This window comes from Balaenoptera borealis (genome assembly GCF_965194805.1).
Source record: "Balaenoptera borealis genome assembly, chromosome: 3".
In the NCBI taxonomy this organism is placed as follows: Eukaryota; Metazoa; Chordata; class Mammalia; order Artiodactyla; family Balaenopteridae; genus Balaenoptera; species Balaenoptera borealis.
The window spans coordinates 74755248-74772321 of NC_138866.1; the positions used below are offsets into that span (position 1 = coordinate 74755248).

The 17074-nt window shown below is 40.0% G+C and overlaps 1 protein-coding gene across 2 annotated transcripts; it reads left to right on the forward strand.

Moving 5' to 3' along the window:
* The first annotated feature begins 15 nt into the window (after positions 1-15).
* Positions 16-17074, forward strand: RAB2B (RAB2B, member RAS oncogene family). Of its 2 annotated transcripts, none has more exons than XM_082385087.1 (8): positions 16-94; positions 591-662; positions 3548-3615; positions 10450-10532; positions 10744-10836; positions 13937-14048; positions 14642-14710; positions 15412-17074. In XM_082385087.1, exons 1-8 carry the CDS (start codon positions 88-90, stop codon positions 15517-15519), a joined length of 612 nt encoding a protein of 203 aa, XP_082241213.1. In that variant the 5' UTR covers positions 16-87; the 3' UTR covers positions 15520-17074. The 2 variants fall into 2 exon arrangements, with proteins under 2 accessions (XP_082241213.1, XP_082241212.1); XM_082385086.1 differs by lacking the exon at positions 16-94 and adding an exon at positions 122-338.

Here is a 17074-nt window from a genome sequence, read left to right on the forward strand (position 1 = left end):
GGAGCGCCGTGGGGCTGTTGCGAGTCAGCCCGGGAAGGTCGAGCGCACTGAAAGGCTAGCTATCGCCCCCTGGACCTTGGTGGGATAATGGCAGGTAGGAGTGTTACAGGCGTCCCCGGAGGTGGTATCTGGATATTACCGTCGCTCCGACCGAAAGGGGATTTCGAGGGAGAGCAATAGAGACGTGATCTGGGCTAGAGGGGCCGGAGGTCGATAGATTGAGTGGCTAGAGAGGCCGGAGGTAAGGGGCTGTAGAAGTCGGGCGGACCCGGAATCCAGAGGAAACGGGACCATGACTTATGCTTATCTCTTCAAGTACATCATCATCGGGGACACAGGTAACCCGCGGGCGACAGCCCTCAAGCTGGGGCGGGGATTCGAAGCACCGAAATCGGGTCTTGGGGGCGGGGCTCATTCAGTGGGCTGGGCGATTAAGTGAAGCGGGGGCGGGGCGGGCGGCCGGGGGCGGGGCTCGGGGTTCCGGGCTCCGGGCTCCGGGCTCCCCGCTCCCCTTCCCGAGTCCCGGACGCCCGGACACTGGACTGTTCCCGGGCGGCGTAACTCCTAGAACGCGCGTCCTTTTCTTTCAGGTGTGGGGAAGTCATGTCTCCTCCTGCAGTTTACAGACAAGAGGTTCCAGCCTGTCCACGACCTCACAATAGGTAAGTGCATGTACCTGTCCTAGAATAGGTTATGAAATATGTCTAGCTAAAGTGGAAAGTTAGCAGCCTTTGGTGTTCGAAGTAAAAAGTTACCTCTCCCTATTTTTGAACTAGTCTAAAGTTATGTTTAGTGAAGTGTGACTAATCAAATGCTGATAAATGGGGAGTAGTGTAATGGGGAGTAAGTAATTGAAAGGTAACTTTAAATTTAGAGATGAGCGTGAGGTATGGATTAGTTGCTGTAGGATTTTTTTTTCCAAATGCAATTTGTATGTCTGTGGAAAATCCCACGGAAACATAACTATTCAAAAACTCACCTTGCTTTGTGGTAAATTAGTGCGAACCTCACATGTGTTTTTTCAAAGTAATCACTATTATATAGATTTTGTGTGTGTGTTGGAAAAGAGGAAGCAAATTGAAGAGCCATCCCAGACTTAGAATTAAAAGGTACATGAAACTAATAACTTCTGTTTTAAAGAAAAGAGTATGATAGAGTTCAGAGACACACTGGTGATCCTGGGAAGTATGAACATCTTCCACACATTTGTGATAAGGCATGGCCTGCTGGGGCTTTAACAACCCCTTCCCCATAATCTCCATAACTCAAGCCCCCCAAAAAATATATGTGTAAAACTAGCCTTCTTGCCATGCAGATGCAGTTTCAGAATAAAATCCCTAGCTCCCATTTTTACTATATTGCCACTTCCAAGTCCCACCTTATGGAAGTCTAAGCTACTACTGATCCCAAAGGACTTATTCAGAAATATCTAATGAGGTTAGAAAAGGATTTAGAGGATAGTATCAACAGGAAAATATTTTTGCATATGATTATTAAGTGCACAACCACTCTGTGCTAGGTGCTAGTGATACAGTGCTTAACAAGGCAAACACTGTGCCTACATTGAAAGCTCCAATGTAGGAGGTGGGGCTGGGGGCATATAATGACAAGTAAATTTAAACTGCAAAAGAGGAAAAGAGGTACCACCTCTATCAAGAGAGGCTGAAAATGGAAGAATGAGCAGGAGTTTGCCAGGCAGAGGGGTTGTGGAGATGAGGGAAAAGTGATCAGGGCAAGAAGGAATAACATGTGCAAAGGCTCAGGAATAACAGAGATCAGGCTACATTTGGAAAACTGAAGGTAATTTAATATGGTTGGAGCATGGAATTTAAAGTGGAGAGTGGGAAGAAATAAGGCTAGAGAATATATTGCGGAGCACAGGCTCCAGACGCACAGGCTCAGTAGTTGTGGCTCACGGGCCTAGTCGCTCCGCGGCATGTGGGATCTTCCCAGACCAGGGCTTGAACCCGTGTACCCTGCATTGGCAGGCAGATTCTCAACCACTGTGCCGCCAGGGAAGCCCCAGGGATGCAGTTTTGAAACACCTGAAAGTAATGGGAGCAAATGACAAGTTTCAAAACAGAGGAATGAAGTGATCAATCAAGTTTTCCCCAGAGTCCAGTATAGGCTCTGTTTCTTTCTGAATTCAGTTTTCTGTACCAAGATAAACAAGGCAGTTAGATAGAAAATATGTGCAAAATATGAAGGTTTCTGTGTAATTAGAGGAAGTTGCATAAAAGGGGACAAAAGTGTTATTTTTTAATTCTTCCCCATTGAAATTCCATTCTTCTTGTCCAGAAAGAAAACAAGATTAGTGACTTTTTTTTTTTAGTAACTATCACTATTCTTGATGAAGCAGTCCAGAGTAGTAAGAAGCAATTTTTTAATTTGTCTTATTGACTGCAGAACTTTAGAGTTGAGATTCTGGTCCCATTGTGCCTGGGGCCACTGAATAGCAGAAGCTAGATTAGTGCTCTTTCTTACTTGGAAATCAGAAGTCCTGGAGTAAAGTACTGTATAAAAATAGAAAATAGGACAAATTGTTTGACTTATCATCAAGTATTTTTAATGTAAGTAATCTTCAATTTTTAAGTTTTGTCCTGACATTACCTTGAAAGAAGCTGAACGCCAGGTAAACCAAAATCTTTATCAGACTATCTGTTTCCAAACTCCCAGGAGGAAGGCTGTTTTCCAGTGAACTCTGGGAATTATTGGAGACCTGAAATGTTTCATTCTTGAGAACCTACTTCTTAGATAGGTGCTTTTCTAAAACAAAAATTCTAGAATTGCAAAAAGAAATGTTGTTTCATATAGAGGACTAGAGAGTGACTTTTAAAAAAATTTTTTTTTTTAATTTTTTTAAAATTTTTTATTTTTTATTTATTTATGGCTGTGTTGGGTCTTTCGCTTCTGTGCGAGGGCTTTCTCTAATTGTGGCAAGCGGGGGCCACTCTTCATCGCGGTGCGCGGGCCTCCCACTGTCGCGGCCTCTCTTGTTGCGGAGCACAGGCTCCAGACGCGCAGGCTCAGTAATTGTGGCTCACGGGCCCAGTTGCCCCGCGGCACGTGGGATCTTCCCAGACCAGGGCCCGAACCCGTGTCCCCTGCATTGGCAGGCAGACTCTCAACCACTGCACCACCAGGGAAGCCCTAGAGAGTGACTTTGAGAAAATATTAGGAAATATTTTCAAAATTTTTAGAAGTTTTTAAAAAAGTTACAAAATTAAACATTACCTAATAACATTTAAGCATTAAATAATAATGCTAAAAATTTATTCACCTTTTCCTTGATTTCTTAATTAGTTTTATCCCCATGTCTGCTTTTTGGTTATATTTCCGAGGTCATTATCTAGAGCACAGTTTTTAATTCTAGAAGGTAAGTAAAACTTCAAGGAGCACAAAATGAATTGGAGCAAATAGGCAGCTGTAATGTGCTTAGTGGTACTAAGTGCAGACAGAGGATGAGTCTTTAGCACATTGAGGAAAAGCATGAAGCTCTCATTCAACATGGCTATTGTTCATTCTTTCTCTTGGTTTTCACTGACAGGTGTGGAGTTTGGGGCCCGTATGGTCAACATTGATGGAAAACAAATCAAACTGCAAATCTGGGATACGGTGAGAGGAAACAAAAATACTTTAGTCCTGAATATAATAGTAAAGGCTGATGCAGGGGCAAAGGGCTATGATGGTGGGGCTAATGGTGGAGATCAGAGTAGTAGAAGAGTGAAATCAAAGAGATAGGGAAGCTTTCACTTCCATCTGTAACAGTTACAAATTCTGAATGCCATATCTTTTTGTTTTAAATTACCCATATAATGTATGAGTTTGCTTTGTAAAAATATTGATTAAATAATCCCAAATTCGGGAATTCCCTGGCAGTCCAGTGGTTAGGACTCTGTGCTTTCACTGCAAGGGCCCAAGTTCAGTCCCTGATCAGGGAACTAAGATCCCACAAGCCACGCGGCATGGCCAAAAAAAAAAAAAAAAAATCCCAAATTCATTTGTATTTTACTGTGGAATGCATTTTGATTCTTAGGAAATGAGCCTATCTGACTTTGTGGGAATGGATTATATATCTTGAAACTATATATAATCTGATGCTTCTGTTTGGGGGAGATTAGAAAGCTGTTAATTCTCTTTATCTCTATCTTAATTCTTTGCTGCTTCAGACTTCTTTTTTTACTGGGGATGGACAAAGATACCTCAGACTGATGCAGACCAACCCAAATTGAACTGCTCACTCTCTCTAGCTTATTGGCTCACAAACTTTGGTTCAGGAACTTGGATTGAGATTAAGAAGTAAAGTGATTTGATTTTTTTTTTAAAGATTTATTTTATTGATTAATTGATTGATTGATTGCTATGTTGGGTCTTCGTTTCTGTGCTAGGGCTTTCTCTAGTTGTGGCAAGCGGGGGCCACTCTTCATCACGGTGCGCAGGCCTCTCACTATCGTGGCCTCTCTTGTTGCGGAGCACAGGCTCCAGACGCGCAAGCTCAGTAGTTGTGGCTCACGGGCCCAGTCGCTCCGCGGCATGTGGGATCTTCCCAGATCAGGGCTCGAACCCGTGTCCCCTGCATTAGCAGGCAGATTCTCAACCACTGCGCCACCAGGGAAGCCCTGATTTTTTTTTTAATAGATCTTTATTGGAGTATAATTGCTTCACAATACTGTGTTAGATTCTATTGTACACCAAAGTGAATCAGCCATATGCATACGCCCTCTTGCATCTCCCTCCCACCCTCCCTATCCCACCCCTTTAGGTCGTCACAAAGCACCAAGCTGATCTCCCTGTGCTATGCGGCTGCTTCCCACTAGCTGTTTTACGTTTGGTAGTGTATATATGTCAATGCTACTCTCTCACTTCGTCCCAGCTTACCCTTCCCACTCCCTGTGTCCTCAAGTCCATTCTCTATGTCTACATCTTTATTCCTGCCCTGCAACTAGTTTCATCAGTACCACTTTTTTTTTTTTTGGATTCCATATATATGTGTTAGCATTCGGTGTTTGTTCTTCTCTTTCTGACTTACTTCGTTCTGTGTGACAGACTCTAGGTCCATCCACCTCACTACAAATAACTCAATTTCATTTCTTTTTATGGCTGAGTAATATTCCATTGTATACATGTGCCACATCTTCTTTATCCATTCATCTGTCGCTGGACATTTAGATTGGTTCCATGTCCTGGCTATTGTAAATAGTGCAGCAATGAACATTGTGGGACATGTCTCTTTTTGAATTATGGTTTTCTCAGGGTATATGCCCAGTAGTGGTATTGCTGGGTCATATGGTAGTTCTATTTTTAGTTTTTTAAGGAACCTCCATACTGTTTTCCATAGTGGTTGTATCAATTTACATTCCCAGCAACAGTGCAGGAGGGTTCCCTTTTCACCACACCCTTTCCAGCATTTATTGTTTCTAGATTTTTTGATAATGGCCATTCTGACTGGTGTGAGGTGATACCTCATTGTAGTTTTGATTTGCGTTTCTCTAATAATTAGTGATGTTGAGCATCTTTTCATGTGCCTCTTGGCCATCTGTATGTCTTCCTTGGTGAAATGTCTGTTTAGGTCTTCCACCTGTTTTTTAATTGGATTGTTTGTTTTTTTGATATTGAGCTCCATGAGCTGTTTGTATATTTTGGAGATTAATCCTTTGTTGTTCATTTGCAAACATTTTCTCCCATTCTGAGGGTTGTCTTTTTGTCTTGTTCATGGTTTCCTTTGCTGTGCAAAAGCTTTTGTTTCATTAGGTCCCATTTGTTTATTTTTGTTTTTATTTCCTTTATTCTAGGAGGTGGGTCAAAAAAGATCTTGCTGTGGTTTATGTCAAAGAGTGTTTTTCCTATGTTTTCCTCTAAGAGTTTTATAGAGTCTGGTCTTACATTTAGGTTTTTAATCCATTTTGAGTTTATTTCTGTGTATGGTGTTAGGTAGTGTTCTAATTTCACTGTTTTACATGTAGCTGTCCAGTTTTCCCAGCACCACTTATTGAAGAGGCTGTCTTTTCTCCATTGTATGTTCTTGCCTCCTTTGTAGTAAATTAGGTTACCATATGTGCGTGGGTTTATCTCTGGGCATTCTATCCTGTACCATTGATCTATATTTCTGTTTTTGTGCCAGTACCGTACTGTCTTGATTACTGTAGCTTTGTGGTATAGTTTGAAGTCAGGAAGCCAGATTCCTCCAGCTCAATTTTTCTTTCTCACGATTGCTTTGGCTGTTCGAGGTCTTTTGTGTTTCCATACAAACTGTAAAAAACTTTTTTTAATTCTGTGAAGAATGCCACTGGTAGTTTGATAGGGATTGCATTGAATCTGTAGATTGCTTTGGGTAGTATAGGCATTTTCACAATATTGAATCTAACAATCCAAGAACATGGTATATCTCTCCATCTGTCTATGTCATCTTTGATTTCTTTCATCAGTGTTTTATAGTTTTCTGAGTACAAGTCTTTCACCTCCTTAGGCAGTTTATTCCTAGGTATTTTATTCTTTTTGTTGCAGTGGTAAATGGGAGTGTTTCCTTAATTTCTCTTTCTGATTTTTCATTGTTGGTGTGTAGGAATGCCAGAGATTTCTGTTCATTAATTTTGTATCCTGCAACCTTACCAAATTCATTGATTAGTTCTAGTAGTTTTCTGGTGGCATCTTTAGGATTTTCTATGTACAGTATCATGTCATCTGCAAACAGTGTCAGTTTCACTTCTTCTTTTCCAATTTGTATTCCTTTTATTTCTTTTTTTCCTCTGATTGCCATGGCTAAGACTTCCAAAACTATGTTGAATAAGAGTGGCGAGAGTAGGCATCCTTGTCTTATTCCTGATCTTAGTGGAAATGCTTTCAGTTTTTCAACATTGAGTACGATGCTTGCTGTGCGTTTGTCATATGTGGCCTTTATTATGTTGAGGTAGGTTCCCTCTATGCCCATTTTCTGGAGAGTGTTTATCATAAATAGGTGTTGAATTTTGTCAAAAGCTTTTTCTGCATCTATTGAGATGACCATATGGTTTTTATTCCTTAATTTGTTAATGTGGTGTATCACATTGATTGATTTGCTATATATTGAAGAATCCTTGCATCCCTGGGATAAATCCCACTTGATCATGGTGTATGATCCTTTTAATGTATTGTTGACTTCTGTTTGCTAGTATTTTGTTGAGGAATTTTGCATCTATGTTCATCAGTGATATTGGTCTATAATTTTCTTTTTTTGTAGTATCTTTTTCTGGTTTTGGTATCAGGGTGATGGTGGCTTCGTAGAATGAATTCGGGAGTGTTTCTTCCTCTGCAATTTTTTGGAAGGGTTTGAGAAGGATGGGTGTTAGCTGTTCTCTAAATGTTTGATAGAATTTGCCTGTGAAGCCATCTGGTCCTGGACTTTTGTTTGTTGGAATATTTTTAATTATGGTTTCAATTTTATTACTTGTGATAGGTCTGTTTATATTTTCTAATTCTTTCTGGTTCAGTCTTGGAAAATTGTACCTTTCCTAGAATTTGTCCATTTCTTCGTGGTTGTCCATTTTATTGGCGTATAGTTGTTTGTAGTAACCTTTTTTTTTTTTAAAGATAACTGCAATTTTTTTTTTAATTAATTAATTTATTTATTTATGGCTGTGTTGGGTCTTCGTTTCTGTGCGAGGGCTTTCTCTAGTTGTGGCAAGCGGGGGCCACTCTTCATTGCGGTGCCCGGGCCTCTCACTATCGCGGCCTCTCTTGTTGCGGAGCACAGGCTCCAGACGCGCAGGCTCAGTAATTGTGGCTCACGGGCCCAGTTGCTCCGCGGCATGTGGGATCTTCCCAGACCAGGGCTCGAACCCGTGTCCCCTGCATTGGCAGGCAGATTCTCAACCACTGCGCCACCAGGGAAGCCTGTAGTAGTCTCTTATAATCCTTTGTATTTCTGCAGTATCAGTTGTGATTTCTCCTTTTTCATTTCTAATTTTATTGATTTGCGTCCTCTCCATTTTTTTCTTTATGAGTCTGGCTAAGGGTTTATCAATTTTGTTTATCTTCTCAAAAAACCAGCTTTTAGTTTTATTGATCTTTGCTATTGTTTTCTTTGTTTCTATTTCATTTATTTCTGCTCTGATTTTTATGATTTCTTTCCTTCTACTGACTTTGGGTTTTCTTTGTTCTTCTTTCTCTAGTTGTTTTAAGTGTAGGGTTAGATTGTTTATTTGAGATTTAAAGTGATTTGATTTTAAAAAGCATTTCTGATGGCCCACTGGAAGTATTTTCATATGCTAAAGTTAAATGCTGCCATATGATTCAACCATAACACAGGCCTCCCTCAGACTTTCCCTTTTAGTTCCTAGAAGGCCACAAGGAAGGAAGCTTTCAACCATAGCAGAAGACAAGGAAAAGTAAGATAAAAGCAAAACAGGAATCAAATAATTTAAGACGTAAAACCATTAGAGGATAAAAAAATTTAAGTGAGCTCTTGGAGGGAAAAAACATGTTTTAAATCTTAAAGTTTTGTTAATATTACCAACAAACTTCTTTAGAATTATTTTTGGATTTTGATGTTCTAATAGGCATGCAACTCATTAAAACATTTGTATGATTCCTATTTTTTAATATATATTTTTATATTTATTTATTTTTGGCTGTGTCGGGTCTTAGTTGTGACATGAGGGATCTTCATTGCAGCATGTGGGATCTTTTTTTGTGGCGTGCGGGCTTCTCTCTGGTTGTGGCCTGAAGGTTTTCTCTCTCTAGTTGTGGTGCGTGGGCTCCAGGGCGCGTGGGCTCCGTAGTTTGCGGCACGTGGGGTCTCTCGTTGAGGTATGTGGGCTTAGTTGCCCCACGGCATGTGGGATCTTAGTTCCCCAACCAGGGATCGGACCCATGTCCCCTGCATGGGAAGGCGAATTCCTTACCACTGGACCACCAGGGAGGTCCCATTTGTATGATTCTTATAGTAAGAGATTCTTGTATTGTTGGAAAAGTAACCTTAGAATTAGTGTACTGGAACACTCTTCTCACCTTCAAACCTGGGTTTAGGTTATATGAAATAATGTCTAAGAAAACAAGCTTTTGTGCTATGAAGTACTAAGCTCCTAAGTTTATTATTATTATTTTTTTAAACATCTTTATTGGAGTATAATTGCTTTACAATGGTGTGTTAGTTTCTGCTTTATAACAGAATGAATCAGTTATACATATACATATATCCCCATATCTCTTCCCTCTTGCGTCTCCCTCCCTCCCGCCCTCCCTATCCCACCCTTCTAGGTGGTCACAAAGCACCCAACTGATCTCCCTGTGCTATGCGGCTTAAGCTCCTAAATTTAAATTATGGATTCAACATATATAGAGTTTATAACTTTTAGCCAGTTACTGAACTGGCCTTTGAGCCTAATTCTTCCCATTTGTGATATAATTAGTATCATTACTGTTACTGTTATTATACTATGAAAAAGCTATTTATTTTCCTATGTCCACATCTTAGTTTTCCTATCTTTAAATTATGAACAGTAGTCTTCCTTCCTAAACTTTATGTAGGAATATGAGGATAAAGAATTTCAAGAATGTGAAAACTTTTCCGGGAGGATAGGTTCAGTGCTCAGGGTATTCATATTTAGATGATTTTGCTTCCTTTAATGAAAAACCCAAAAAAACCCAAAAACTTCTTCCATCAGGAAACCAAAAGTATCCAGTATATGGGGGCATTAATAAATTGCTCAGTTATAAATAAAACTTAATATCTTGGCCCCAGTTGGAAATGAGATTAGAGTATAAACAGTTGGGTTTGTTTTAGGAAAAACTCTGTCCTGGGCCCTGGGCTTCTTTCCCTATTTGTTATTCCTGTTTGCCATGACAAGATCCCAGCAAGGGACATCTTGGTAGTCCTGCCTTTATTAGTGGAACACTAAAGGTCAATCAGCATATGCCCAATTTAAGTGCTTTGTATCTAATTTTCTACATTGATCCATCAAAATGAAACTTCCATTAGACAGGGCATTGGCATTCTAAGATAATTTTCCGTTTTATAGGTAAAGGAATAGAAACAGAAAAGAAGGGTTAATGTGATATGTTCAGCATCATATGGGATTGAAAATACTCTGAGTTTCTAATTCTATTTCCAGTTCTTTCCTAGGGGATATTGGGAAATGTATGGGAATGTCTTTGATTGTCACACTGTGGGGCGCTACTAGCATTGCGACGGGGAGCCAGCGATGCTAAACATTCAGCAATTTGATGGACAGTCTCATAGGAAGAGTTGACCCACCCAAAATATCCATTGCACTGTCATTGAACAATATTGATTTCCCACCTGGACTTCTCCCTGGGCAGTCAGGTTTCCTTTTCCCTAATTCTCTTTTCTTAATAGAAGTTCTTTGGTAAAATTAAGTCCTTTGTGTTAGAGTGGCATGTGATCAAGTAATTTCTCTGGAAATGACCTGGTTTTGTTGGGATTTTTTTTTTGTTGTCATGTTGATGGAAAAGGCTGGACAAGAATCCTTCCGTTCTATCACCCGTTCCTACTACAGGGGAGCAGCCGGAGCACTGCTGGTGTACGACATTACAAGGTGAGTCACGTCTGGTGGGTGAGAGGGAGGTTCTTTCCTCTGTTCTCAAAATCTGTTTTATCTACTGAATCTAGTTAGAATGCTAAAGAGGAAAGCCCTCTCTAATGTTTTTCTTTACACATGTAATTTTCCCCCTTTTCCCATACCTTTGGAATTGCTTTGGCATTTTGAAATAAGCCTTTGACCCACTTTCTAAGCGTTTCTGTTGTAGGCGTGAGACCTTCAACCACCTGACCTCGTGGTTAGAGGATGCCCGGCAGCACTCCAGCTCCAACATGGTTATCATGCTGATTGGGAATAAGAGGTAAAATCTTACGTGTGTAAATAATAGGCACCAGGAGTCATCTAGGTACTCTGGACATTGGATCATTTGGGTCCTAAACTTTTTTAGTTTAGGTACATTTAGTGTCTCAGTTAAAAAAAAAAAAAAAACAAAATTATTGTGGTAAAATATACGTAACATAAAATTGACCATTTTAACCATTTTTAAGGAGAGAGTTTTGTGGCATTAAGTATATTTACATTGTTCTGTAACCATCACCGCCATTCATCTCCAGAACTTTTTCATCTTCCCCGACTGAAACTCTATTACCATAAACAGTAACTCCACACTCCCCTCCCACCAGCCCCTAGCAACCACCATTCTACTTACTGTCTCAATAAAGTTGACTCTTCTAGGCACCACATATAAGTGGAATCATACAATATTTGTCTTTTCATTACTGGCTTATTTCATTTAGCATAACGTCTTCAAAATTTATCCATATTGTAGCACGTGTCAGAATTTCCTTCCCTTTCAAGGGTGGATTAGTAATCCATTGTATGTATTTACCACATTTTGTTTATTCATCCATTGATGTACACTTCAGTTGCTTCTACCTTTTGGCTATTGTGAATAATGCGTCTTGTCAACATGGGTGTACAGATGTCTGTTTGGGTCCCTGCTTTCAATTCTTTAGGGTATATACCCAGAAGTGGAATTGCTGGATCTTGTGGAAATTCTATGTTTAATTTTTTGAGGTACCTCTGTATTGTTTTCCATAGTGGCTACACCATTTAACATTACTACCAACAATGCACAAGGGTTCCAGTTTCTCCACATCCTCACCAACACTTGTTATTCTCAATAAATTTTCTAAGGCACCCATAGGCCAAAAGACATACCTAATAGTTTTGTTATTAAATAGATCTAAACAACATAACAAGTATTTTTGTCATAACAACTAAGTGAAAAATGAAAAACATAAATTAAAAGAAAAAGAATTTTTTATTTCATAAATAACCATAATGACAGCACAGCTTCTCAAACCTTGGAATCAATATTGGACACTTCCACTCTCCGTTCCAAATTGGTTTTTGTGCAGGGTTTGCTTTTTGTCACAGCAACTGCCAAAAAGTCAGCTTTGCAAAGATGTGCAAATGTTGAATGGAATCTGTCAGGATCTGATGGTGACATTGCCAGTTATATCAAGCTTGTAATTTATGTGGTGTTCTGATGTTGAGTGTTGCTGTGTTTCCCTTGAATATTTAAAGTAACCTGTGGCACCCTTGTGAGTTTGTAGTAGTGCCTAAGGTGCACCGTTTGAGAACTGTGGCCACCGACTAATTGTACTCATTTATTGGTTCAACCAATTTATGGAAAACCTGTTACGTCTTAGACATTGTGCCAGACCCTGAGTGTGCAAGGTGAAAACAAAGTCCTGCCCCCATTCCCATGGAGCTTACAGTCAGTGGGGACATAGATATTGAATATAAAATGATTTGTATCTGATTACAAATTATGATAAATGCAGTGAAGGGGAAGAAAAAGGGCACCATAAAAAAGAGTACCAGGGTACTTATTTTTGATTTAGAGTTGTAATTTAAGCTGGAATCTGAAGGATGTGCAAGAGTTCAGTGGGCAAAGATTTTAAAGAAAGGTATCAAATAGGGGTAACAAACTGTGTGAAAGCCTTAAACTGGGAAGAAGCTCGATAAGTTTATAATGTTGAAAGAAACCGGGTACGGTTGGACTAAATCAGAGGGGAGTGGTGCGAGATGAGGTTGGAAAAGAAGGCAGGGGCCAGATCTCATCATGGCACTTACTGATCTGAGAGAGGAGTTTGGATTTTATTCTAAACACAGTAGGAAGCATTTAAGAGTTTTAAGCAGAGAAGTAGCTTGATCAGGTTTTAAAAGATCACCCTGGAGGGGAGCAAGGGTTGACGTGGATCTCGGCAGCAGCAGTCCAAGTGAGAGAGTGGTGGATTAGACTAGGTCGATGGCACTGAGAGAGAGAAAAGGATGATTTTAAGGTACGTTTTGGAAGACCTCGCTTTGGGGTGGATAGGGTATTTGGAGTGAAGGAGGAAAAGGTGTTAATAACGTCTTGGTTTTTGGCTTGTGCCATTTATGGAGATGTGGAAGCTTGGGACAGAATCAGGACATTTCATTTTGATGTACTTCTGAGGTGCCTTTTACACATCAGAGTGGAAATGGAGAACAGACAAATGGACAAACTGATCTGGGGCTTAGAGGCGTGCCTGGGCTAGAGGTACAAATTTGGGACTGTTGCCATTTAGCGTTAGTTCTTCCCTGGTCTTCACACAGCTGATGAATAATAAATCTACATTTTGCAGGTTTGTTGTTCTCTAATGGACTTACTCCTTGATTTTTTTTTTTATGGTGAAAAACTGGAATCCTCCCAAATGAAAATTTCCAATTTGAAAAATGAAAATCAGACAGTTCACCATTGCCTTATTCTGCAGCCTTTTATCCTGTCTTGCATAAAGTCTTTCCATGCCACTTCATTTTTTCTCATTCCTTGGCTCTGTCTTCACATCCTCAATATCACCTAATTTTATCCGTATCATTTTCTCTGAATCCCTCATTTCCCTAGTGGCAGGCTGCTACTTATTATACACATTAATAATGAGACTAGTGAGCGTTAAGGCAACTGTGTTCTCCCTATTCCTGGCTCTCTCTCTTCTTGTGGATTGACTCTAGTAAAGAGGAAGACACTTATCACTATGGGATTTGACATCTATGACTTTTCTACTTTCCAGTAACTGGAATTTCCCTTTCCTCTTCTTTCCTTTGCTTTAACTGGATCTCATTCAAAAAAGAAGCATAGGGCATAGACCTTGAGTAACTAGGGGGCTTGCCTAACCTCTTATAAACCTTTTTCTCTGTAATAAGAGTAAGGTATTATCCTCAGCCATGCAGCAGCTGTCAAGAATCTGATCTGAAGAATATTTTCCAAAAGGCTACAGAAATCAGTAACCCTATACAAGGAACATCATGCAGGAACTACATTCTTTATGGATTAACTGGCAGTTGAAACAGCTATGGGATTCTTTTAGAACAAGAGTTTCTTCTTTCAGTTGGATCTTTTTTTAGTTTTCTCCCCAATTAATCTCTTGCAGTGACTTAGAATCCCGTAGGGATGTGAAGAGAGAAGAGGGAGAGGCCTTTGCTCGGGAACATGGACTTATATTCATGGAAACGTCAGCCAAAACAGCCTGCAATGTTGAAGAGGTACTATTTGGGAAAAAGTAGGGAAAGTTTTCAGAGATTATACCATACCTTTGTCCTTTTATTCAGAATTCTCTTCCCTTATAAGACGTGGGTAAGAAAAGGATGTCTTATGGTCATAGTGACCATATGTCTCCCTTTAAGGGAATTTTTCCATTTCTTTTTCCTTGATTCCTAAGGCTTTACTTTTATATTAGATAACATTAATTGGTAAGTGTGGATTGACACTACTGTTATTTGTAAATCAGTAGAACTAATGGATTCCACTTTAGTCATTCGTAAGCCTGATACTGACTGTATCTTCAGTAACTAACTGAGAAGTGAGCATGTTTGTTTTATTTGCAGAGGGTGCCAACATAGGAACCCTAGGTATATCGTGTGTCAGTACCAAAATACCGTAGAATCCCCTTTTTCTTTTTGAAACTACTCTCAATGGCTTTTACAGGGCCTTTGGGGGACCGTCTGTATTTTTACTCCATTCTCCTAATAGTTCCTAATTCACCTTTGAAATCCAAATCGGAATAATATTTGTATTCTCTTTTCTTAATCTCTCTAGCTAAACTTGAGCCTAATACTATGGTTTATGTTTCCTTTAGGCCTTCATTAACACAGCCAAAGAAATATATAGGAAGATCCAGCAGGGTTTATTTGATGTCCACAATGAGGTGAGATAGGGTGGGGGTCTGACAATTAACTTTGTTTTGTCTTAAACAGGATAGGAAGCTCCCTAGAATGTAAGCACTTCCTATCTAACATGATACTATTTGAAGCTATGGCAATTCATACTTGATTTTTTTTTTTTTAATGTAGGTACACAGAAACCTGTCATCCTTTTCGTTTTTTCTCAAGTCTGAGACCCAGAATGCTTAAAGAGATTATTAATTGGTGATCTAAAAGGTTTACACGATATGGGAGATTTTCTTTTCAACCTCAGTTTTTTACTATTCCAGAGCTTGGGGAAGTGTGATTCTTAATTGCTGAGCACGGCCATTTCTATAAAGCAAATTTGGGGTCAAAACAGAAAAAAGAATTATATGCTAATATGCTGCCACTTCTCTTTTACCTCCTCTTACTCTTACCTCATCACATCCTGATTCTGCACATAGCTATGAAACTTAAGTATAACAGTCACTTTAAAAATGGGCACAAAAGCCACTTCTAGTCATCGATAATACCAGAGCTGGTCATCTTATCTTCACTGTCACAGATTATCGTTCCACAGCAGTCTGGCTAGAGTGCATGGTTACCTGCCAAGGCCATATCTACTTCTAGAAAATGTGATTAATGATTTCTGCTTTTACCCCTCTCCTTTCTCCCACTTAACTTTCACACTGAGGTGGGAACTACTGCCTCTTTTCTTCTACAGGCAAATGGCATCAAGATTGGCCCCCAGCAGTGTATTTCAACATCAGTGGGACCCAGTGCCTCCCAGCGGAGCTCTCGTGACATGGGGTCCGACTCTGGCTGCTGCTGAACATCTGGCCTGGACTCTTTTTTCCTTCCTGGAACAGCTTCAGATCAATAGGCTTAAAGAAAGAGGTCTTACTTGCTTTGGCTGAGAAAAGCCTCTTTTCAAGGTGTGATGTTTTGCCTTTCCACTTAAAGACCAGGGGAGAATTTGGGCCCTTATTGACCTGTCCTTCTTCAGGGACGTGAGCATTCCCTATAGACTAGGGCTCTTCTCATCCTTCTATTTTAATTTCTAAAGTGTTAGGATCAAGGCTGATTGTCATGGTAGTTCAAAAATAAATTCTTTTATAAGCATATACAATCTACTCCCCACCAAGAATTAGTAACAACGGTCTAGGACCTTCTGCTTGAGCACTTGAGATTACTGGGATCCGGCCGGCCTTTTGACCGTAGATCCTCAGTCTTGGGATTTCATTGAATTTTTTCACTTGCCACGTCATAAGATTTGTTGCAGATAGCAGTTCATTCTACTTGAACTGCTCAAGGATGCTGAATACTTCTCCATCATCCCATTGCTAGTTTCTCTGTCTTAGAGTAACTACAAAATTTTGAAAGCAGTGGAGTTGCTCCTGGACCTGTAGCCACTTACTATCATTACCTAGAGAAAACATCTTTCCCTGTTCATTTTGTTTTAGGGACCAGACCTAACATTAGTAAGTCAGTGTCTTTCACCAAATAGACTCCTACCGTTTCATCACACACACTTCTTAAGGAGACCTATTTAGACTTTCTACTGTAGTCAAGCTAATCTGCTTACCGGACATGACATATTTGCTTCCACTCCTATGCCTTTGCACATACCCTACTCTCCACTAACATTATACTCAAAGCCCACATTTTTTTCCTTCAGAACGCCTTCTTTGACTGACCTAGGGACTTCTGAACGATTATTGACATAGTACCTTTTAGCTTTCATATATTGTTTATTCATATGTATATTTATTTGTATTTATGTTACTTTGTAAATATGTTTTATAGTAGCTTTGTGTGTGGAACCTGTCTCCCCGTGTAGGTTGTAAGCTCCTTGAGAGTAGGAACCGTGTTACCCTTTTAGTTTTGTAAACCACTTCCTCCACCATTCCTTCACAGTGCCTAGTGCTACTCATGTGATCACTGAATTTGACTGACATACTTAAAGACCTGGAACAGGTTTATCTTAGGCTGCAGAGGAAACAAAAGGCCTTAGAGTCATCTCTTTGTAATTCTGTCTCAATCTCTTCCACCTGCTTACCCTGGATTCTGTATTGCCCTTCTCCCTCTCCTGTCTCTCCCTTCCCTGGCGCTTCACCTCCATTCCATGCAGCATACACTAAGGCTGCCTGCTTCCAAGCAGTCAAATGAGTGGATACTTCTCCAGCCATTCTCCTTTTCAAGAGCATATAATACTATCCTAGTCAGCTTTGCCTTAGCTTCACTCATCATGCAGCCTTCTGGGTCAGTTGCTATGTCATTTTGACTTGATGTCCCGTTCTCTTCCACAGCACTGAGGTCTTGTGAATTTTCCTCATTGTTTTGTTGTTGATGAATTGTTTCATAATTAAATATATGCATGTATCCAA